General features: G+C 43.4%; 1 protein-coding gene across 1 annotated transcript in view; it reads left to right on the top strand.

Annotated features, from left to right (window-relative positions):
• Nucleotides 1-23,113, top strand: part of KIF5A (kinesin family member 5A) — a 662,879-nt gene that overhangs the window by 285,776 nt on the left and 353,990 nt on the right. The window contains exon 3 of the mRNA XM_078688970.1: nucleotides 2,924-2,997. Coding sequence (XP_078545096.1) covers nucleotides 2,924-2,997 — 74 coding nt within the window. The remainder of the gene's footprint in view (nucleotides 1-2,923; nucleotides 2,998-23,113) is intronic.

The raw sequence follows: 23,113 nt of genomic DNA, 5'->3' as shown, positions 1-23,113 counted from the left end.
TTTAGAGATTAATTAAAATATGTGTTATCATTCCAATACCTATTTTCCTGGTGCATTAAACTTGATAGATTCGTATTAGCACTGCCTATCAAAACATTGGGACAGTTGCAAAATGCACAGTGACACCTTCATCTTTGAAAAGGAAGCCGCAATAGACTTTGAATATGTCCATCCTGCAATTCAAATTCTTATTTTGCCCAGTCTAGGATTTTGTGAGCCCTCAGAAGAAGTGATTTCTAAAGCCTTCTCCATTGCTACATTAACACCTAACTGAACAATATTCTACCCAACAGACCAGCCTCCTTAATGAGATGTAGTTTTGTCCTCTTTAGTGAATAAACCATTTTAGCCAATGACTTTGTGTGCTATAGATTTTAGCCAATGGTTTTGTGTGCCATAGATTGCTGACCCAGAAAGCCTTACAAAGTCTCAGTTATTTTTGTTCTTCAGATGTTTACTTCTTTTAACCAATGTTTCTTAGAAAATGTCACTGACACAGGAATAACTCTTCTTGTTTTAAGCCACGAGACCTAGATTTCCCTTACCAAGATCACACAATCTTGACCTTTGCAGAAATGTCAAATACTGCCATAAAGGAACAGCTCCATTCAGAGATGACTATCATCTGTGATAGTAATCTTTGCTACAAGCTAATATCGAAATGGATAGTATCATATCTTTAAACATCGTATTAAGCTAGTTTATGCCCCTCCGATGGTATACAACCTTTACAACGAAACTTTTACAACGAACTACCATTACAACGCAACTTTTACAACGCAAACTATTACAACGCATTGCTCTGGGGGGCGCTCTAGGATAGGGAATAGGTTAATTTACTATCCAATAACCTTCCCTACTATCCACGGGGACTGGAGTTGGAATAGTAAATTAAACTATTCACTATCCAGCACCCCAAAGCGCTATGCGTTGTAATGGTATGCGTGGTAAAAACCGTGTTGTAAAGGTAGGCGTTGTAAAAGTATGCGTTGTAACGTCATACATCCCCCTCCGATATGCTGTGATTCAATCTTGCATTTTTAAACAAGCCTGTTAAGAACAGGGATGGGACTGTTTGGATACTTGAGCAGAGGGAAGGCTTGAGAAGAGGAAATCCAGAAAATTGTAAAGTGATTTGTGAGCTTAAAGTCTAGCCACTTAATAGATCTATTCATCATCTTGGCTAAGCTGCTTTCTAGGATTCTTAACCTGTTATGATAGTGGCTGTGGCAATTCCTGATGGGGACACACATCTGCTTTCCATTTATTTGAAGGTGCAGTCTTTAGTCACTGTATTGGCAGGGGGACAAACTGAAGAGCCCATGCATGCCAGGCAGAGTCAGTGCTACATTAAGGAGAGGAGTTGGCCTAAAGGCTCGGGCGGTCGACCTCGAATCTGGGGAACTGAGTTCGAGTCTCGGCAATGACGCTGAACATCCTGTGATTCTGGGAAAATCACTTAATCTCCCTGTGCCTAACAAAAATGAATTTGTGTCCTCATGTAACGTAACTGGTGCTATGTAAAGCACTCTGATACCCGATTTGGGTCAAGTTCGCGCAATATAAAACTCTGCAAAAAAAAAACCATTGGCATCCGCTTAGAGTGTCAACAGCAGTGGGGTGGCACATTGTCCTTAGAAACATGAAGATTGATCAATCGCCAGGAGAGGGGCAAGGAAAATATATTTTATAGAACATTCCCTAAATCCTAGCAACAACACTGACACCACAGCCTAGAAAGGAAGTCCTCCTGCTCCACATCGCCTGCAGACCCCTAGCACCCCATGAAGTATTCCAAGTGAGGGAGAAAATGCCTTCTGCCACCATCACTATGTGATGGGACTGTTGAGCTTGAAATAAGGTTGGAGAGCATGAGAAACCTCTTTCAATCGAGGCATGTCAAGGCTTGCATGGGGAAGACCCCTGTTGGATAACCAAGCCCCTGGCATGGCCTTCGTTTATGAGTGGGTAATCCGAAGAGTGTCTGGGGAGGTCTGTGGGGCAGAGCCCAGAAAACATTGTTTACATCGCAAGCCATCACAATGCGGTCGTTACAACGACCGCATTGTTACATCACAAACCATTACAGCGCAAGTCGTTACAATGACTTTCGTAAGGGGCAGAGGGTGTTGGATTTAAAATCTAACAATTTCCCTACTGTTGCACAGACTGGAGTTGGAATAGTAATTTATTCTATTCTAACATCCTGCGCCACCTACAGCAAGTCATTGTAACGACTTGCATTGTAATGGTATGCGATGTAACAATGCAGTCGTTGTAACGACTGCATTGTAATGGCATGTGATGTATCATATGTGTTGGAACATGGCCTATTCAGCCATGTGTGGTGCATGGCTTAGACCAAGGCTGGGCTGGAGTGCATTTACACCTGATTTGTCACCCCTAGGGTTGTGGTAACTTGGGAAGTGTATTTTGTGAGTTGCAATTGTCATACTCATTTAGGGGTGTATGTTTAGTAGTTTTGTGCCCCTCCCAAACCCCACGTCTCAAAAGCCTTCCTACTTAGTAGTAAGTATTCCCCATGTCTTGCCTCTTGCCTTTGTCCCTCCCACGTTTACTATCAAAACGTATATCTACGTTTGTGGAATTATTCACGAATGTGGTGAAGATCTCTGTACAGAAAAGATATAGGAGGCAGAGATCACAAGTCCTTGGTTTGTGAACTGTATTTTATAGTACATGAGTAGTAAGTCTACTTTACGTACTACAAAATGCAGCTTGTGAATTGTTTACAATGTGTTAGCTCAATGTTGTCTCATATCGGGTCTTTTTTTATTGTAAGGGATCAGAGAACAAAACTGCCTTTGATGCGTTAACACCTGGACTGAACATCACAAGCTGTGTATATTTTTTATAGGCCTTTGGTGAAGATTTTCACTCTTTTCTTTTCTTTTTCTTCCAGATGTGCTTGCAGGATACAATGGCACCATATTTGCCTATGGACAGACTGCTTCTGGGAAGACACACACCATGGAGGTAAAGGCTTTCTGAAAAAGTCCCACTACAGAATCAAATGGCTGAAACCTTGATCGCACGTGCATTAATGATTATTAATGTTATTATTATTACTATCATTATTATTAATATTATTATCACCGTCTTAAATCTTTGTCCATGACCTCCAGGTTCTCTTTTAGAATGGGTCATCTGATTTTCATTAATTCCAGGATTTCGTCAGGCCCTCCTGTAGACTGGATCAGCTGATTTACAGTAATATCATGAGTGTGATGAATGGTGATTGCAAGTTGTAATTGAGATATTACAGTGAAAATCAATATAAAAGTGGGATAATGTGTAAATAGTATTTCCACACGTTTCACCATACTGCGAAATTAGCATTCATTGTTTCCACTGCTAATGGGCAGTTTTGTACATATTAGTAACAAATCCATATCTCTATTTCTGGTTGAACTTTTTCCCTTTAAATTCACCTAAAAATTAATCTTCCAAGACGCTGAACGGTTATGGAAACTTTAAATAGATCTCATGTTCCAGCAAATGGTGTCCTGGCTCCATTTCCTTCCAAGTTGAGACGTCTAGGACCATATTTTGTGCCACTCGCCAGTTCCTATTTTTCCAAACCCTTTGAGGATCATCTAGAGTGCTTTCCTTGGATTTTTGTATTTGCAATAACAGTAATTTTCTTTTTGGTGCTTAGTTTGCACTTATTCTTGCTATGAACTTCCTACTTGACCTTTTCTCATTTTCCTCTGGTGATCAGTTGAGTGTCTTTAAAGGTCCACGAAGAACGAGGTGGCTGTTGCCCAACCTGGTACCAATTCCAGAATAATTCTGAGAACTCGGCTCCACGCGCGAGTCTTATTTCTGGCGATTGTTTCACCTCTTTTCTCTAGAAAGGCGTTCCCCTTCTAGTCCTGCTTCCACACCAGGGGCAGGAATCTGTGTTGGTGGCCTCGCTTTTCGACTTCGACCATACCCAGTGCTGCTAAATGGTCTTTTGTCCATCTTGGCACCCAGTGCTGATCAGGTCACATGACAGTGGTCACACATGTTTTTGGTAATGCTATTCAGCCCTCCGCTGGCCCTCTTTAGTGTGTGAATGTAAATGTAAATCCGTATCTGTAAAGTGCGAACTACTCACCCTTACGGGTCTCAAGGCACTGGGGGCCATCGTGGAAATTAAGTGAGCTATTGCCCGGAGTCACATGGTGCTGAGCTGCCGCCGGGGAACTAACCGTGAACCCTGTGCTCCGAAGTCAGCGGCCCTGGCCGCTGCATCACACCTCTCCTCTGATGCCCAAGGTGCTTCTGGTGTTTCAACCTCTTCACTACTGGTTGCTCTTACCGCAGTGGCAGTAAAAATTCCTGTTCTTGTTGAGGTTGGTTCCACCTCAATGACGTTGGTTCTGCCTCTAGAGGCCTTGCTGATTTGGGCGACTTTGAGGCTGGCATTCGTGCCGAGTATGGTATCATCTTTGACCTTGCCTCTTGAATAAATTAATATCTTTATTTGATTATAAATATAATCATAGAAGAGAAAACAGATATTTTAAAATACAGATGATTCTTCCATCAACAATTTCAAATAAAATGCTAAAAAACCAAACAAAAAATAGACAAGGTGAAAGATAATTAAAAATATCAAAATCGTGCAATGCATCCTTTCCCGCAAAAACACTCCCACTTCAATGGAGAACACTTAATATCATGGTATAATCAAAAATAAACCAATATCAGCTATAAAAGTGCATCCAGAGGAGCATAAATGACACAATACATTGTATTAAAAAGCAATGGAATCACGCCAATAAAGTCCATTTTCACGAAGACCCACACTGAAAGACAAACAGCGTAATTCAGGAGCATTCGAAGATAAAAGATGGCAGGCCCATATTGATAAAAACCATAATTTTTAAGAATTGGCAATAAAAAGCTTTGTCTAAATTCTTTATAAACGTATAAAATGGTCAAAAGTTTGGTAAGATGGTTCATACCAAAGACAGAGCAGAATAGACTTAGGGTCAATTTGGCCAGCGGGGAAACTTAAATAGCGTTGAATGGTTCCTAGACGGAATGTCGTCATCAATGCCCTTTCCCTTGTGTTATCAACATACAGGACATACGGCTCAGCATCTTTGATCGTTTGTAAACCGATCAATTCTCTTGTGTAGGACTTCATAACCTAACTACGTTCCCTGTTGGACTCTGCTCTGCTCAAGAATGAATGTTTGATATTACTAATGTACCCCTTCGAGATGACACTCAGTTTTGAAAATAATTCTGGTCTTCCCGTGGCTTCTGCTGATTTCCGTATGTAATTCAGTCATGGGATTCTTAAGCCATAATCACAGGACAAACCGTCCTCAATGATCTCATGAGTAAAAGAAGCCTCTGGGTTACTCCAGATGGAGGCCAAGAGAAGAAGTGAGGCAAGACCCACTAGGTCAGTTACACAAGCCAACCCAATTCTTCATCCATAAAATACTGAGACTGCCCGGACCAAGACCAAGCAGCTGCCTGCAAAGATGATTTTCTTCCCCCTTAAAGCTACTGCAGTCTCTGAACCCCCATCTGTCAGCACCATGGGTGAGAACAGGCAAGCATTTTAATTTGTTAATTTCCAGGAAGGGTATTTTGGGTTTGGTGCCTACTTTAGCGGATACATCGAACAAAGCGCCACAGCACAATTGAAGCATGGGCACCGATTGGAAAGAAAGGGCAGAAAACTATTGTTGATGTCAAAGATCACTCCCAAACTGGAGAATTCTCTGATGTTTGTGATGTTACTTCCCTTGATAGATATGGGTCTAACCTTATTGCGCTGCAACCTGCGCTCCATAAAGTGCGAAATAGCAATATTAACATCTAAGTTCAGATTATCCATAAAAGATACAAAATTGTCAACCAGGGCCCGTAGCCTGTTGAGTGTGTGGGAAAGCAAGACCGCATCGTCTGCATATGGTAAGGCCAGCATTGGATTAGAGTTTATCTGGGGTAAATCATTACAATTACTAATAAGGAAAGAACTAAAATTATTAATGTACAAAATAAATTAAATCGGTGCCAGGACACACCCTTGGCGGACACCTCGCAACAAGGAGAAGAGACGTACATTTGCTATCATTCACCTTTGCTGAGACCTCGCAGTGCACGGCACGTAAAAAATCAACCAGATTCTGCGGCATTCAAATACAATGAAGAATAACCCACAATTTGGATCGTTTGACTCTATCTAATGGGGCCTCATGTCCTTGAAGGCGAGGTATAACACATTTTTCTTGGCAATCGTGTATTTCCCCATTATTAGATTAATATTAAGACATTGTTCCTGGGTCCCTAGGCCGTCCCTAAATCCATATTGAGCCCTACTTGGAATCCCATTGTGCTAGACCCAATCCTCCATATTGTGTAGAATCCCCCGGCCTGCAACCTTGACTACAGAATCCAAGAGTGAAATTGGCATGTAGCAACGGGGGTCCTGTATAAGTCTAAGTCCCTTTTTCTAGATTGATACAATAATTTCCTGCTGCCAGGGTGTTGGAATCTTACTGAATGCTACAGCATTCAGTGTGGTAGTAATGAGGGGAGCCCACAAATCAACATTTTCTTTGCACAGGCCAATGGGAATCCCTCCTAGGCACCAGGGCTTTATTTGTGAGACTGGAGGAAATTACTTTTTTTGTGACCTCATCAATGTGAAACCTGATTGTTAGTGGAGTATAGGGGTAAGGCTTATCAAACTCAGGGGGCAATTGGTTCTCAAAGGAGTAGATGTGCTTAAAATGGTCAACCCAGCTCTGGGGACTAATGTAGGAGCCCAAACCATCACTCTTGTTTGTGGGCTGCTGCTTGTCATTTACAGCAACCCAGAATTTTTTAGAATTCTTTTCTTTACAAAAGCTAACAAGTCCATTCCAAGCTTCCCCCTTAGGAGCCATTTTGCTCTTTTTAATAGTTAGCTTACAGCGATGGCTTTCTTTAGATATTATATTCTGGTCTGTACCTTGTCTCTTATAACCTCTGTTCCTCGTTCCAGGGAGACTGTTCTGACTGATGCAAATGGTCAGCGAAGATTTGTGTGATGAGCTCTCATTAGATATGCTGATGATTACAGAACTCTGGGTGCTATTTTGCCTTCATTGCCCGATGTAAGGCATTGCTCACCACTCCTTTCTGTGCAAAGGAGGTTCCATATGGATTATCATTCAGGCGGTGGTTTTGTCTCTGAATCTGAGTTCAGCCTCTATCGGTCTTCTAGCCTTCCTTTAGAGGACATCTTCTCTTTCCATTTTTACTTTGTGTAAAATAGTTCAGGCTTTGAATTGTATCTGCCCATGTCGGAGGTGAGAACTCACGTGACAGAGATCATATAGCCTTTTTTCTCCTCATCGGAGCCCTTGTATTTCCTTGAAACACTCAGAGTCCCTGTTCAGGCTGTAATGCAGTAGGTTTGCCTCCACTCCAGTTGTTAGCGCTGGGATGCTGCACAGGTATCACCAGCTGAGGATGGTTATTCTTTTTGTCCTATCTGCCAGTACTAGATACATTCAAATGGCCTCCTCCTTAGTCCCTGGGCCCAGCTGCATTACTTTTGTTTCTTCCTCCTCTCCTCTCAGGAATAGTGTTATGTTGATGCATTATGGAGGAAATGGTTTTTGGCGGGTGGGCTTAGCCCTAAGTTCATGTAGTCCTATATGTTTGTGCGGCATTACTCTCATGCCCCTGAGTAGATCTAAGAGATGGTGGTGGTGATTCCACTCTTTCCAGATCATATCAGCGATCCCTTTGTAGACATGGGGCATGATGGGCTTGGCACCAGACAACTTCTCAGGTCTGGTCTTGGCTCAGTAGACTCTGTCACCAGTCATTTGGCTTCCACGGTGTCCTTGCGTCTCTGTGTGCATTTCAACTGCTCCAGTCTCTCCAGTTAGGTTCTGGATTTATTATTGGATTCGCCGTTCGATGGGTCACACCTTTTTGGTGCAAGGGCTGCTGTTTCTCTGGAGATGGTTTGGCCGAGATAGGTCTGATGCCGTTCTGATTGTGCGATCCCTCCTGCTTGTTAAGTACAGACAACCCAGGATTGTCTGTGAGTTGCATGAGGATGAGTTGAAAAAAAGAGGATGCTGGGGTGAGGGGCAGGTTGAGTCTGGTTTGCAATTTCCGCTCATACCTTATGATTTTACACTCTTTTTTCTTGAGACTTTAGAGCCAATCTACAGTGGTGGCAGATGCAATGCATGTTTGATTGGCCTTTCTGCCCTATCTGATTGGGCAATTTATTTGTTCTGTTGTCCTTGTTCCTATAATTACCTTGCAGATGCAATGGCAAATCTGGACAAAAGCTGTTGACCTGGCTGTTTCGGTTCCATAATGGGGGTCTGGTTATTGGCAATGTGTGGTTCCCCTTATAACTGTCGTTCCAGAGGCTCCTGCCATTTGGGTCCTGGGAGCCTGGGTATAATATCTAGGATTCAGACCATCGTGTAAAATCAGAAGACCCCAAGCATGGAAAACATTGAAGACTGGGGAATGGAAACCAGTATAGAAACTATACAATTCTCTTTAATGGGTAAGGGGGAAGTACTTCCAATGTCATATGATTCCTATAAATTAAGTAGGACTATGTATCTTGACACCAGAACCGTCAGAATATGAAATGATTCCACACATCATCAGAGTATGGTGGCCTAGTTCCTAGATAGATCACAGTGTGCCATCTGGACTTCTAACCTTACAGTATACCAGATAGTATCTGCAACCTCAGACCATGACCACTCTAATTCCCCATGGAAATTGTGGAAACAGATCTACCTTTTTGTTGTTACTCAGGCATGCCCAAAGGGACACAAGAAAATTACAAATTGGTTTTCAAACATTTTGTTGAAGCAATTGTGTTCTTGTGTAAAAAGCATGAGGTGCAATTATTAGTATGATGAAACAAAGCATTGTAACCAGCATTCCAAGAATAGTGAAAAAGATAAACTATTATAAACTTGCATTGTGATTATGAATATATTTATACTTCTATCCTATTCCTACCTACACTATCGAGAGCATAGTGGGAATACCCCCACCAGATCTCTTGCGACAACCCAACCCTCATACCTGTATATGATATATCAGGAAGCTGGTCTGGTGTAGAGCAGGCTACCGTCCTTAGCAAAATTAAGGCTAGAGTCAGATGGGTTGCTTCTCGGGCACAGCATTCTAGGATAATCTTATCCGAAGTGCTCCTCTGACTAAATTAGCTCAGAGGCGGTTTATATAACAAAAGCAATGTTCTCAATCACACAATGTCAAAGGTGCAATCACCATGTACTTTTTGTCTTTAGACTCAGAGCTGAATGTAAAGGGCAATATGTACAGTGTTCCTTAGCCTGGGACAGAATGTACAAACAACATGATAATACACTTACTGAGAAATGTACTGCATGCAAAATAATCTCTAAGTAAGTTATCTTGAAAGTGCAAGGCATGTATAAAGCAGAAAGTCACCTTTTAGAAAAAGATGTCAAGTTTAAACTGTGTAACTAAATGAAGACTTGTGCACTGGCCCTGTTGTACCTGACAACACCAGGGCAGTGAGAGTAGAAATGGTATTGGGTAGGTGTCTAGCAATATTCTGGAGTTGTTTAAGCTTTCTTCACTTCCGAATTATTTCATCACCCAGCTTTACATCCTTGCCCTTTATTACTTTCTTTGATTCTCTGTTCCCTATCCGTCTAACCCACCTCATTATTCTTTCAATTGGTTCCCTGTAGTTCTTTCTCTTAAGTTCTACAACATGTCTATTTCTTTACCTCCCTTATTGGCTGCTGTCAATGAGATGCTGCCAGTGTGCTGCCTTTATTTCCCACTGTTCTCTCCTTGACGTCTTCAGCTCTGTATCTGTATCTCGATAAGATCGGAGCTGGTCACTGCTACTACCTGTATACTCTGATGATATGTGGGGAATCATTCCTCATATTCTGACTGTTATGTTGTCCAGATACATAGTCCTACTTAATTCATAGGAAGCATATGACATTGGAAGTACTTCCCCCTTACCCCTAAATGAGAATTGTGTAGTTTCTATACTGGTTTCCATTCCCCAGTCTTCAAAGTTTTCCAACCTGGCCTCTTCTGATCTTACAAGAGGGTCTGAATCCTAGATATTATACCCAGGCTCACAAGACGTAAATGGTGGGGACCATCTGGGCCCACATTTATAAAGGGAACCACACATTGAAAATAACCAGACCCGGGGAGGAGCCAAGATGGCGATCGGGACGGACGCGTAGGCTCCCGGCTCCGTGACCCTCCGAGCCCCGCACGACTATCCTGTACTTCATCCTGGCATCGCGTTACACTCTGTGTTGGGGAAGGAGCGCTGAAACTGATGGCGCGGTCCCCAGATCCCTGCCAGCCCCAAAACCGGAGAACTCCGCGACGGCAGTCAGCGGCCCTACAGTCTCGGGAGCCGGGACGTAAGCTGCAGAAAATGGCCGGGTGAAGAGGCAACAACAGCGGCCATCTGTACTGAGGCGGAGTCGGTCTACTGGTGCGCAGTGGCTATCTGTCAGATTGTTGCCGCGGATGCCTTAATTGACAAGCAACGTGGCGATGTGGCACCCCCCGAAGCGCTGGCCTGGTGGAAATATTTTATGCCTGCGGAGCACATATTGTAGTTGCTCCGACGCTGTTCAAGATTCGGCCTGATTTTCGCGGGCCAGTCCCGAATTTTCGGCTGGCGACGACGATCGCTGCGGGAGATCTCTCCTCGTGAGTCTGCCTTCATTGTCTTCACGTATCGAATAGCGGCCACATCACGCTGATCTGCTTCTGACCGACTGCCAGTCCCCGTTTATGATGGAAATGCCGGAGTGTCGCATGGGTGGGATGGAAACTGCCATCCTGGCTACCGGGATCCAACAAGGGGGGGAGTATGTACAGTCAAATGGCGCTGCGATATGGGAGAAAAGGACTACGTTGTCCTGCGGCGATATCCTTGCTGCTATTGGTGACTTTCGATCTGCCTGGGAACATAGCTCCCGTGAGCTGGGAAGGAAGCTGGACGGTGTTACGCTCCTGCTGGGACACTCACGATCGGACGGCCCACTGGTACATAAGGATCTGCAATAATACATTAAAGAGGGCGTGTGAGGGAAATATTTAATGACCTAGCATTGTTATAATCCCCTGACTCAGTGAAAAACAATGTATAACAACGGGTCAAGAAGAAAAGCCAACGAAACCACTATGTGCTATTGGGATACAGTCCATGAATCCAAAGTATACATGGTGAAAATAAGTTCCCATCAGATACCCGTCCTGTACCGCCCTACATCATTTGGGATCCTTCACCAGAAGGAAGTGGAATAAATTCCACTTTGGATTAGGTAGTTTGTGTCCTAATCGGGTTTGAAGGATGCAATGATGGAATAATGTAAACTATATTGGTATCAGGGGTTAAAAAAATTTTTGAAGTTTATTAGCAGTGCAGAAAATGCTATGTGTAGCATGTGAGTAAGTGAAATAATATTGGGTTGTAGGAGTGGAAAAAAAACTTTTAATAGGATCCTACCCACACCCAAGGTTAAAAAACAGTGCAAAGTAGTGTAAACAAATAACTACTTAGGTGTAAACTGGGTCGACATGTTTCTGCAGGGTATATAGGCTCACACGATGCCTGTCTGCTTCATCAGGACCTTCACAATAAAATGCTACTGCTTAGTGTTTGTAGTGATTAAATCATATCACCTGAGGTCGCCAAACAGAATGATCCAGATGGTCAACGTCAGGTGGACGAACAAACATACATAAACAATTAAGAAAAGATGCACATAGTTAAACAAGATGGCTTCAGACACGAGGAAAAACTCTCGTGATATTACATGTTATGCCAAACAATATTAGTCACTGATTGCTCTTTAGTCAATCTGGTAGCACAGGTCAAAGTGACCATATGGAGATAAACAAAATAAATCTCAGTATGCACTCACCCATAATCTGGGGAATGAACTCTCCACCTCACCCGGCTACAGCTCAGGTACAAATGGAGCAACGCTCTGGTGAGTGTAAAGAAAAAGGAACAACGTGAAAGAGAAGGACCTCTCTAGAGTTGGTTTGCCAGACACACCCTTACCCCAACCTATTCGGTTTTTAGCGGTATTGAATTACAGCGTGGTATGGGTAGGGTCACTATTGTTAAAAATAAATAATAATAAAGGAATAGAACACAGGAAAGCTTGGCACTAAGTAAAAGATGTAAGCGCTCGGGCTGCCTTTCGTACAAACTTCCCCGTCTAGGTTCTTTTCAAAGCGGGAGCTTTTATTGCACCCAAGTGTCGGCGGTGCTCTCTAGTGCGCTGAAATCACATTTCTAGGCTGACAGTCTTTCAGCAAAGACTGATCACTCGAGCTCGCCGTGTAACAAACATAATCTACCAAACCCCTTACCTGTCCGTCGGTACTCCTCGCCTCCGTCTTGGCTGTCAGTGGGAGGTACCACGACGGACAGGAAGCGGGTATTTGAGTTTTTTTCGATCGTCAGAAGAGTCACATGACGGTTTCCGTCGCATGCGACAAAACTACAAACTTTTTGGGAAGTGTAGTTCGCATGACGGAATTGTGACGTGCTCGATTAGGCGCGTTAGCTTGTCGGGGAATGTAATATGCAGGCCGGTTGAGGCCGAACGCTTAGAGATAGAAGACACTTACAGTGTAAACAACCCAGTCAATGTGTTGAATGTATGTATACTTAAAAAACCGGAACCATACCGATTCTTACCGCTAGTCAGTGGAATCTCTTTTATACTTCTTGCACTACCCGGCAGGATAATTGTGATAGATATGTACAAGTCAGTAAAAGCATATTTACAACAGGGTAATCTACCTTGGGGACAGCTATACATAGGCAATGTAGTATGTTGTTTATATTTGCTTTGGAATAAATATCATTAGTTCCAAAAAATGTAAAAAGCAAAAAATGACAGCAGTTGATGGAGATGTGGAACAGTACATGCCACTAGTTATGTGGTACTTGACCCTCCAAATCCCTGGTATATCACACTGCATATATTTAACAAGATGTCCACTCCTTATAGTGACATCCAAGGGATGTCTTCGTTCAGGCCTGATCTATCTGTTTGTAATTTGTACACCCATCTTTGTTCCCTCTTGTGTAGGAAGGTGCTTACATCAGTAATGTGTTTGGGAATTACTGGTTGTTCCAGCACTGTCCAGTGCAGATCAGTCGGAGCATGTTTGGCCTCTAAGAAATGTTTGGTCATTCTTGTGGCTTGTTTATTGCAGCGTATCGAGCTTTTATGCTCGGAAATTCTGACCTTTATTTTTCTCGTGGTCATGCCCACGTATTTCTTCTCACAAGGGCAACTGATTAAGTAAATGAGGTTAGAACTGTTACAGTTCGTAAACCTGCGCTGTTCCCATGGATGTTCTGTGCCGATGTTAATTGTAGTTGATTTGCAGGTCTGTGGACATGCTGCACATTGTCCGCATGGATGGTGTCCGGTTACTGCGGGCATCTCCCACAGGGTCCCTGTCATTTTTGGAATTTCCACCCTTGGTCTGGTGTGGACCAATCTGTCCTTCAGGTTTTGTCCCCTTTTAAAAGCAAAAAGGGGGACGGGCAATTTGTCATTTCCTGTATTTAGGATGCCCCAGTGTCTTTTGATAATGCCGGTGATCTTGTTTGATAGTGTCCCAAATGTCGTGACACAAGTCATTCGTTCAGTTTTTTCTTTCAACGGCATTACTTCCAGTAGGCTAGCTCTGTTGTTATTTGCTGCCCGTTTTTTTGATCGGGCCACCAAATGTGATGGATAATCTTTATCTAAAAGGTCTCGTGTGAGATTATTAGCATGTACCTCAAAAGAAACTTTGTTTGTACAGTTCCTCTGGATCCGTAAAAATTGCCCGTAAGGCAAATTGTCACGAAGGGACTTGGGGTGGCAACTATGGTAATTTAGCAAAGAGTTTCTGGCCATAGGTTTCTGATAGAGCTCTGATATGAGGCCATCGGTTGTACCAATGATCATAAGATCCAAGAAAGCTAGTCTGCATGTGTTGTATTCCATTGTGAATTTTAGATAGCGGTTCTGATGATTCAGCCACTCATGGAATTCAGTTAGTTGATTTACATCCCCACGTCACACCACGAAAATGTCGTCGATGTAGCGTTTCCACGCTCGCAGGCACTCAAGATGGGGGTTAGTGTCTGCGAGCACGTGCTGCTGTTCAAAATGATGCATATATAGATTCGCCAGACTAGGGGCAAAAACGCTGCCCATGCTAGTCCCGCTGATCTGCAGATAAAGGGAATCTTCATAGGAGAAAAAATTCTCTGTCATAGCCAGTGTTGCTAAGGTCATAATGAGTCTGACAGGAGTTATGGAGTCTATGTCTCGTGATAGCAATAGCTCTTCTATCACCTGTAAAGTCTCCGTTTGGGGTATAGATGTGTACAACCTCTCGACATCGAATGACACCAACAAATCTGTGTTGATGTCGTATTCGATGTCGGGTAGCAATCTTAAAACATCTTTGGTGTCCTTCAAATAAGAAGGCATCTCCAGTACCATGGGTTGGAGAAACACATCGACAAAAGTCGACAAAGGTTCCAGTAGTGAACCTATCCCAGATATAATGGGACGGCCAGGTGGAGGGCGTTGGACCTTGTGTATTTTTGGCAACTGGTAGAAGTATGGAGTAACCGGATTGGAAACTTGAAGATATTGGCCCTCTTTAGGAGTTAGCCAACCTTCTGCTAATGCTTCTTCAACGATGTGAGCTACGATGTTGGTTAGTCTAGCTGTTGGATCTTGTTTGAGTTTTCTATATGCCCGACCATCATTGAGCTGGCGTAGGCACTCATTACGGTATGTTTCCACATCGAGGATAACCACCCCTCCCCCCTTGTCCGCTGGTTTTATCACAATGAGGGGGTTCTCAGTTAGATCCTTAATGGCAGTTTGCTCGTCTTTAGTCAGATTGGAAAACGTCCTCTGTCTGACAGTGAAGAGTTCTCGTATGTCATGGTTGACAGCTTCTTCAAAGGTAAGAACCTTGGGAGGTTGGCCTAGGGTAGTTGGGTTAAATGTCGAAGGTTTCTTCAATCCAGTATTGTTAGGGTGGCTGCATTGCGAATTCACAGTAGGTTTGTTCGCAAACATAAAATGAAGTCTGATTTTGCGATAGAGTTTGCTTAATTCAATTTGAGCCTGGAACGGATCCGTGCGATTTGTCGAAACAAATCCCAGACCTTTATTCAATACTTGCTCTTGAGTCTCTGTTAGTTGTTGCGAGCTCAAGTTGATGACTAAACTGGTCCCGCTGCGGTTGACGGTTGGTCCTGTGGTATCTTTCGCCCACTCCTCAGATCCATGGTCTGGGGTGGGATGTTCCAGCGGACCTGTCCTTGTCTGGGAGTTCTTTGACGCCCCCTGCTTCTCCTGCCCCCCCCTAAAAAAGGCTGTTGGTTGTAATTTCCATAGAATGGGGGCGGACCATATGGGGTCATCATTGGCGGAAAAGGTGGTTGGCCCCATGGTGAAGGTTGCCACCATGGTGGACATTGTGGTTGGGAGAAGGCTTGGTTATATCCTCTCCACCCTCTCCTATTTCCACCACGACCTTGCTGTTTGAAAGATGGCTGACTGGTGTTTGATCCATCAGAATCACTAGAGGCTCCATCGGTGCTAGAGCTCCCATAGTTGGACCCACCTTTATTTCCAGCTTTCTGGTTGGTGGAGCAGAAAGTGTCGCTGGTGTAAGGATACACCTTTTCCATCGTAAATTTGGCGAGATCTTTTTTAAACTTTTCCAATTTACTGAAGAGTATCGAATCTCTGAACTCCTTACTAGACTTATTGCCCTCGTCTTGGTGTTTAGTAAATGTTTTACTGGATGAGATCGTTGTTTTGATCTGCCCCTCTAGGACCTGAATTTCTATCAGTATTTTATCTGCTGTCATTTTTGCTGTTTTTATGATCAGACAGAGCCAATCGCGTGTGCACTTCCACGCTATAAGCGACCAATCATGTAGGAAAGCCTTGTCGTCTAAAAATAGGCGAGGGACATTCCCCACTAGTAGACCGCTTGGTGCACAGTTATTTCTCAAGTAGTCGGCCATGACAATTCCATGTACGCTCACTCGTGCATGATTCTTTTTTAAAATGAGTATCTTTGCCCACCCATCTTCAGAGCTAGTAGAAGCAGCTGGTGGCGTAGTATACATTTCGAGCATGCTAGGATTATCTAAAAGAAGTGTCTGGATTTCATTTTCATCGAAAGCTAGGCCAAGATTTGAGGCCATGGTTCTGTGTTATAAGTGTCTGGAGCTCCACTCTAAAAGTTCCTCAACTCAAACAGGTTATGATTCTCAAAACACGCATGAGTCGGAAGGATATTAACGCCCGCAGTCGGCAGACTACACTGGAACAATAATACATTAAAGAGGGCGTGTGAGGGAAATATTTAGTGGTACCTCCCACTGACAGCCAAGACGGAGGCGAGGAGTACCGACGGACAGGTAAGGGGTTTGGTAGATTATGTTTGTTACACGGCGAGCTCGAGTGATCAGTCTTTGCTGAAAGACTGTCAGCCTAGAAATGTGATTTCAGCGCACTAGAGAGCACCGCCGACACTTGGGTGCAATAAAAGCTCCCGCTTTGAAAAGAACCTAGACGGGGAAGTTTGTACGAAAGGCAGCCCGAGCGCTTACATCTTTTACTTAGTGCCAAGCTTTCCTGTGTTCTATTCCTTTATTATTATTTATTTTTAACAATAGTGACCCTCCCCATACCACGCTGTAATTCAATACCGCTAAAAACCGAATAGGTTGGGGTAAGGGTGTGTCTGGCAAACCAACTCTAGAGAGGTCCTTCTCTTTCACGTTGTTCCTTTTTCTTTACACTCACCAGAGCGGTGCTCCATTTGTACCTGAGCTGTAGCCGGGTGAGGTGGAGAGTTCATTCCCCAGATTATGGGTGAGTGCATACTGAGATTTATTTTGTTTATCTCCATATGGTCACTTTGACCTGTGCTACCAGATTGACTAAAGAGCAATCAGTGACTAATATTGTTTGGCATAACATGTAATATCACGAGAGTTTTTCCTCGTGTCTGAAGCCATCTTGTTTAACTATGTGCATCTTTTCTTAATTGTTTATGTATGTTTGTTCGTCCACCTGACGTTGACCATCTGGATCATTCTGTTTGGCGACCTCAGGTGATATGATTTAATCACTACAAACACTAAGCAGTAGCATTTTATTGTGAAGGTCCTGATGAAGCAGACAGGCATCGTGTGAGCCTATATACCCTGCAGAAACATGTCGACCCAGTTTACACCTAAGTAGTTATTTGTTGACACTACTTTGCACTGTTTTTTAACCTTGGGTGTGGGTAGGATCCTATTAAAAGTTTTTTTTCCACTCCTACAACCCAATATTATTTCACTTACTCACATGCTACACATAGCATTTTCTGCACTGCTAATAAACTTCAAATTTTTTTTTACCCCCTGATACCAATATAGTTTACATTATTCCATCATTGCATCCTTCAAACCCGATTAGGACACAAACTACCTAATCCAAAGTGGAATTTATTCCACTTCCTTCTGGTGAAGGATCCCAAATGATGTAGGGCGGTACAGGACGGGTATCTGATGGGAACTTATTTTCACCATGTATACTTTGGATTCATGGACTGTATCCCAATAGCACATAGTGGTTTCGTTGGCTTTTCTTCTTGACCCGTTGTTATACATTGTTTTTCACTGAGTCAGGGGATTATAACAATGCTAGGTCATTAAATATTTCCCTCACACGCCCTCTTTAATGTATTATTGTTCCAGTGTAGTCTGCCGACTGCGGGCGTTAATATCCTTCCGACTCATGCGTGTTTTGAGAATCATAACCTGTTTGAGTTGAGGAACTTTTAGAGTGGAGCTCCAGACACTTATAACACAGAACCATGGCCTCAAATCTTGGCCTAGCTTTCGATGAAAATGAAATCCAGACACTTCTTTTAGATAATCCTAGCATGCTCGAAATGTATACTACGCCACCAGCTGCTTCTACTAGCTCTGAAGATGGGTGGGCAAAGATACTCATTTTAAAAAAGAATCATGCACGAGTGAGCGTACATGGAATTGTCATGGCCGACTACTTGAGAAATAACTGTGCACCAAGCGGTCTACTAGTGGGGAATGTCCCTCGCCTATTTTTAGACGACAAGGCTTTCCTACATGATTGGTCGCTTATAGCGTGGAAGTGCACACGCGATTGGCTCTGTCTGATCATAAAAACAGCAAAAATGACAGCAGATAAAATACTGATAGAAATTCAGGTCCTAGAGGGGCAGATCAAAACAACGATCTCATCCAGTAAAACATTTACTAAACACCAAGACGAGGGCAATAAGTCTAGTAAGGAGTTCAGAGATTCGATACTCTTCAGTAAATTGGAAAAGTTTAAAAAAGATCTCGCCAAATTTACGATGGAAAAGGTGTATCCTTACACCAGCGACACTTTCTGCTCCACCAACCAGAAAGCTGGAAATAAAGGTGGGTCCAACTATGGGAGCTCTAGCACCGATGGAGCCTCTAGTGATTCTGATGGATCAAACACCAGTCAGCCATCTTTCAAACAGCAAGGTCGTGGTGGAAATAGGAGAGGGTGGAGAGGATATAACCAAGCCTTCTCCCAACCACAATGTCCACCATGGTGGCAACCTTCACCATGGGGCCAACCACCTTTTCCGCCAATGATGACCCCATATGGTCCGCCCCCATTCTATGGAAATTACAACCAACAGCCTTTTTTAGGGGGGGGCAGGAGAAGCAGGGGGCGTCAAAGAACTCCCAGACAAGGACAGGTCCGCTGGAACATCCCACCCCAGACCATGGATCTGAGGAGTGGGCGAAAGATACCACAGGACCAACCGTCAACCGCAGCGGGACCAGTTTAGTCATCAACTTGAGCTCGCAACAACTAACAGAGACTCAAGAGCAAGTATTGAATAAAGGTCTGGGATTTGTTTCGACAAATCGCACGGATCCGTTCCAGGCTCAAATTGAATTAAGCAAACTCTATCGCAAAATCAGACTTCATTTTATGTTTGCGAACAAACCTACTCTGAATTCGCAATGCAGCCACCCTAACAATACTGGATTGAAGAAACCTTCGACATTTAACCCAACTACCCTAGGCCAACCTCCCAAGGTTCTTACCTTTGAAGAAGCTGTCAACCATGACATACGAGAACTCTTCACTGTCAGACAGAGGACGTTTTCCAATCTGACTAAAGACGAGCAAACTGCCATTAAGGATCTAACTGAGAACCCCCTCATTGTGATAAAACCAGCAGACAAGGGGGGAGGGGTGGTTATCCTCGATGTGGAAACATACCGTAATCAGTGCCTACGCCAGCTCAATGATGGTCGGGCATATAGAAAACTCAAACAAGATCCAACAGCTAGACTAACCAACATCGTAGCTCACATCGTTGAAGAAGCATTAGCAGAAGGTTGGCTAACTCCTAAAGAGGGCCAATATCTTCAAGTTTCCAATCCGGTTACTCCGTACTTCTACCAGTTGCCAAAAATACACAAGGTCCAACGCCCTCCACCTGGCCGTCCCATTATATCTGGGATAGGTTCACTACTGGAACCTTTGTCGACTTTTGTCGATGTGTTTCTCCAACCCATGGTACTGGAGATGCCTTCTTATTTGAAGGACACCAAAGATGTTTTAAGATTGCTACCCGACATCGAATACGACATCAACACAGATTTGTTGGTGTCATTCGATGTCGAGAGTTTGTACACATCTATACCCCAAACGGAGACTTTACAGGTGATAGAAGAGCTATTGCTATCACGAGACATAGACTCCATAACTCCTGTCAGACTCATTATGACCTTAGCAACACTGGCTATGACAGAGAATTTTTTCTCCTATGAAGATTCCCTTTATCTGCAGATCAGCGGGACTAGCATGGGCAGCGTTTTTGCCCCTAGTCTGGCGAATCTATATATGCATCATTTTGAACAGCAGCACGTGCTCGCAGACACTAACCCCCATCTTGAGTGCCTGCGAGCGTGGAAACGCTACATCGACGACATTTTCGTGGTGTGGCGTGGGGATGTAAATCAACTAACTGAATTCCATGAGTGGCTGAATCATCAGAACCGCTATCTAAAATTCACAATGGAATACAACACATGCAGACTAGCTTTCTTGGATCTTATGATCATTGGTACAACCGATGGCCTCATATCAGAGCTCTATCAGAAACCTATGGCCAGAAACTCTTTGCTAAATTACCATAGTTGCCACCCCAAGTCCCTTCGTGACAATTTGCCTTACGGGCAATTTTTACGGATCCAGAGGAACTGTACAAACAAAGTTTCTTTTGAGGTACATGCTAGTAATCTCACACGAGACCTTTTAGATAAAGATTATCCATCACATTTGGTGGCCCGATCAAAAAAACGGGCAGCAAATAACAACAGAGCTAGCCTACTGGAAGTAATGCCGTTGAAAGAAAAAACTGAACGAATGACTTGTGTCACGACATTTGGGACACTATCAAACAAGATCACCGGCACTATCAAAAGACACTGGGGCATCCTAAATACAGGAAATGACAAATTGCCCGTCCCCCTTTTTGCTTTTAAAAGGGGACAAAACCTGAAGGACAGATTGGTCCACACCAGACCAAGGGTGGAAATTCCAAAAATGACAGGGACCCTGTGGGAGATGCCCGCAGTAACCGGACACCATCCATGCGGACAATGTGCAGCATGTCCACAGACCTGCAAATCAACTACAATTAACATCGGCACAGAACATCCATGGGAACAGCGCAGGTTTACGAACTGTAACAGTTCTAACCTCATTTACTTAATCAGTTGCCCTTGTGAGAAGAAATACGTGGGCATGACCACGAGAAAAATAAAGGTCAGAATTTCCGAGCATAAAAGCTCGATACGCTGCAATAAACAAGCCACAAGAATGACCAAACATTTCTTAGAGGCCAAACATGCTCCGACTGATCTGCACTGGACAGTGCTGGAACAACCAGTAATTCCCAAACACATTACTGATGTAAGCACCTTCCTACACAAGAGGGAACAAAGATGGGTGTACAAATTACAAACAGATAGATCAGGCCTGAACAAAGACATCCCTTGGATGTCACTATAAGGAGTGGACATCTTGTTAAATATATGCAGTGTGATATACCAGGGATTTGGAGGGTCAAGTACCACATAACTAGTGGCATGTACTGTTCCACATCTCCATCAACTGCTGTCATTTTTTGCTTTTTACATTTTTTGGAACTAATGATATTTATTCCAAAGCAAATATAAACAACATACTACATTGCCTATGTATAGCTGTCCCCAAGGTAGATTACCCTGTTGTAAATATGCTTTTACTGACTTGTACATATCTATCACAATTATCCTGCCGGGTAGTGCAAGAAGTATAAAAGAGATTCCACTGACTGGCGGTAAGAATCGGTATGGTTCCGTTTTTTTAAGTATACATACATTCAACACATTGACTGGGTTGTTTACACTGTAAGTGTCTTCTATCTCTAAGCGTTCGGCCTCAACCGGCCTGCATATTACATTCCCCGACAAGCTAACGCGCCTAATCGAGCACGTCGCAATTCCGTCATGCGAACTACACTTCCCAAAAAGTTTGTAGTTTTGTCGCATGCGACGGAAACCGTCATGTGACTCTTCTGACGATCGAAAAAAACTCAAATACCCGCTTCCTGTCCGTCGTGGTACCTCCCACTGACAGCCAAGACGGAGGCGAGGAGTACCGACGGACAGGTAAGGGGTTTGGTAGATTATGTTTGTTACACGGCGAGCTCGAGTGATCAGTCTTTGCTGAAAGACTGTCAGCCTAGAAATGTGATTTCAGCGCACTAGAGAGCACCGCCGACACTTGGGTGCAATAAAAGCTCCCGCTTTGAAAAGAACCTAGACGGGGAAGTTTGTACGAAAGGCAGCCCGAGCGCTTACATCTTTTACTTAGTGCCAAGCTTTCCTGTGTTCTATTCCTTTATTATTATTTATTTTTAACAATAGTGACCCTCCCCATACCACGCTGTAATTCAATACCGCTAAAAACCGAATAGGTTGGGGTAAGGGTGTGTCTGGCAAACCAACTCTAGAGAGGTCCTTCTCTTTCACGTTGTTCCTTTTTCTTTACACTCACCAGAGCGGTGCTACATTTGTACCTGAGCTGTAGCCGGGTGAGGTGGAGAGTTCATTCCCCAGATTATGGGTGAGTGCATACTGAGATTTATTTTGTTTATCTCCATATGGTCACTTTGACCTGTGCTACCAGATTGACTAAAGAGCAATCAGTGACTAAAATTGTTTGGCATAACATGTAATATCACAAGAGTTTTTCCTCGTGTCTGAAGCCATCTTGTTTAACTATGTGCATCTTTTCTTAATTGTTTATGTATGTTTGTTCGTCCACCTGACGTTGACCATCTGGATCATTCTGTTTGGCGACCTCAGGTGATATGATTTAATCACTACAAACACCAAGCAGTAGCATTTTATTGTGAAGGTCCTGATGAAGCAGACAGGCATCGTGTGAGCCTATATACCCTGCAGAAACATGTCGACCCAGTTTACACCTAAGTAGTTATTTGTTGACACTACTTTGCACTGTTTTTTAACCTTGGGTGTGGGTAGGATCCTATTAAAAGTTTTTTTTCCACTCCTACAACCCAATATTATTTCACTTACTCACATGCTACACATAGCATTTTCTGCACTGCTAATAAACTTCAAAAAAATTTTTACCCCCTGATACCAATATAGTTTACATTATTCCATCATTGCATCCTTCAAACCCGATTAGGACACAAACTACCTAATCCAAAGTGGAATTTATTCCACTTCCTTCTGGTGAAGGATCCCAAATGATGTAGGGCGGTACAGGACGGGTATCTGATGGGAACTTATTTTCACCATGTATACTTTGGATTCATGGACTGTATCCCAATAGCACATAGTGGTTTCGTTGGCTTTTCTTCTTGACCCGTTGTTATACATTGTTTTTCACATAAGGATCTGCCCCAAACT

This window comes from Lissotriton helveticus, chromosome 1_1, assembly GCF_964261635.1.
Source record: "Lissotriton helveticus chromosome 1_1, aLisHel1.1, whole genome shotgun sequence".
Lineage (NCBI taxonomy): Eukaryota > Metazoa > Chordata > Amphibia > Caudata > Salamandridae > Lissotriton > Lissotriton helveticus.
The sequence above is the reverse complement of the archived record's forward strand: the minus strand, read 5'-3'. Positions and strand labels throughout refer to the sequence as shown.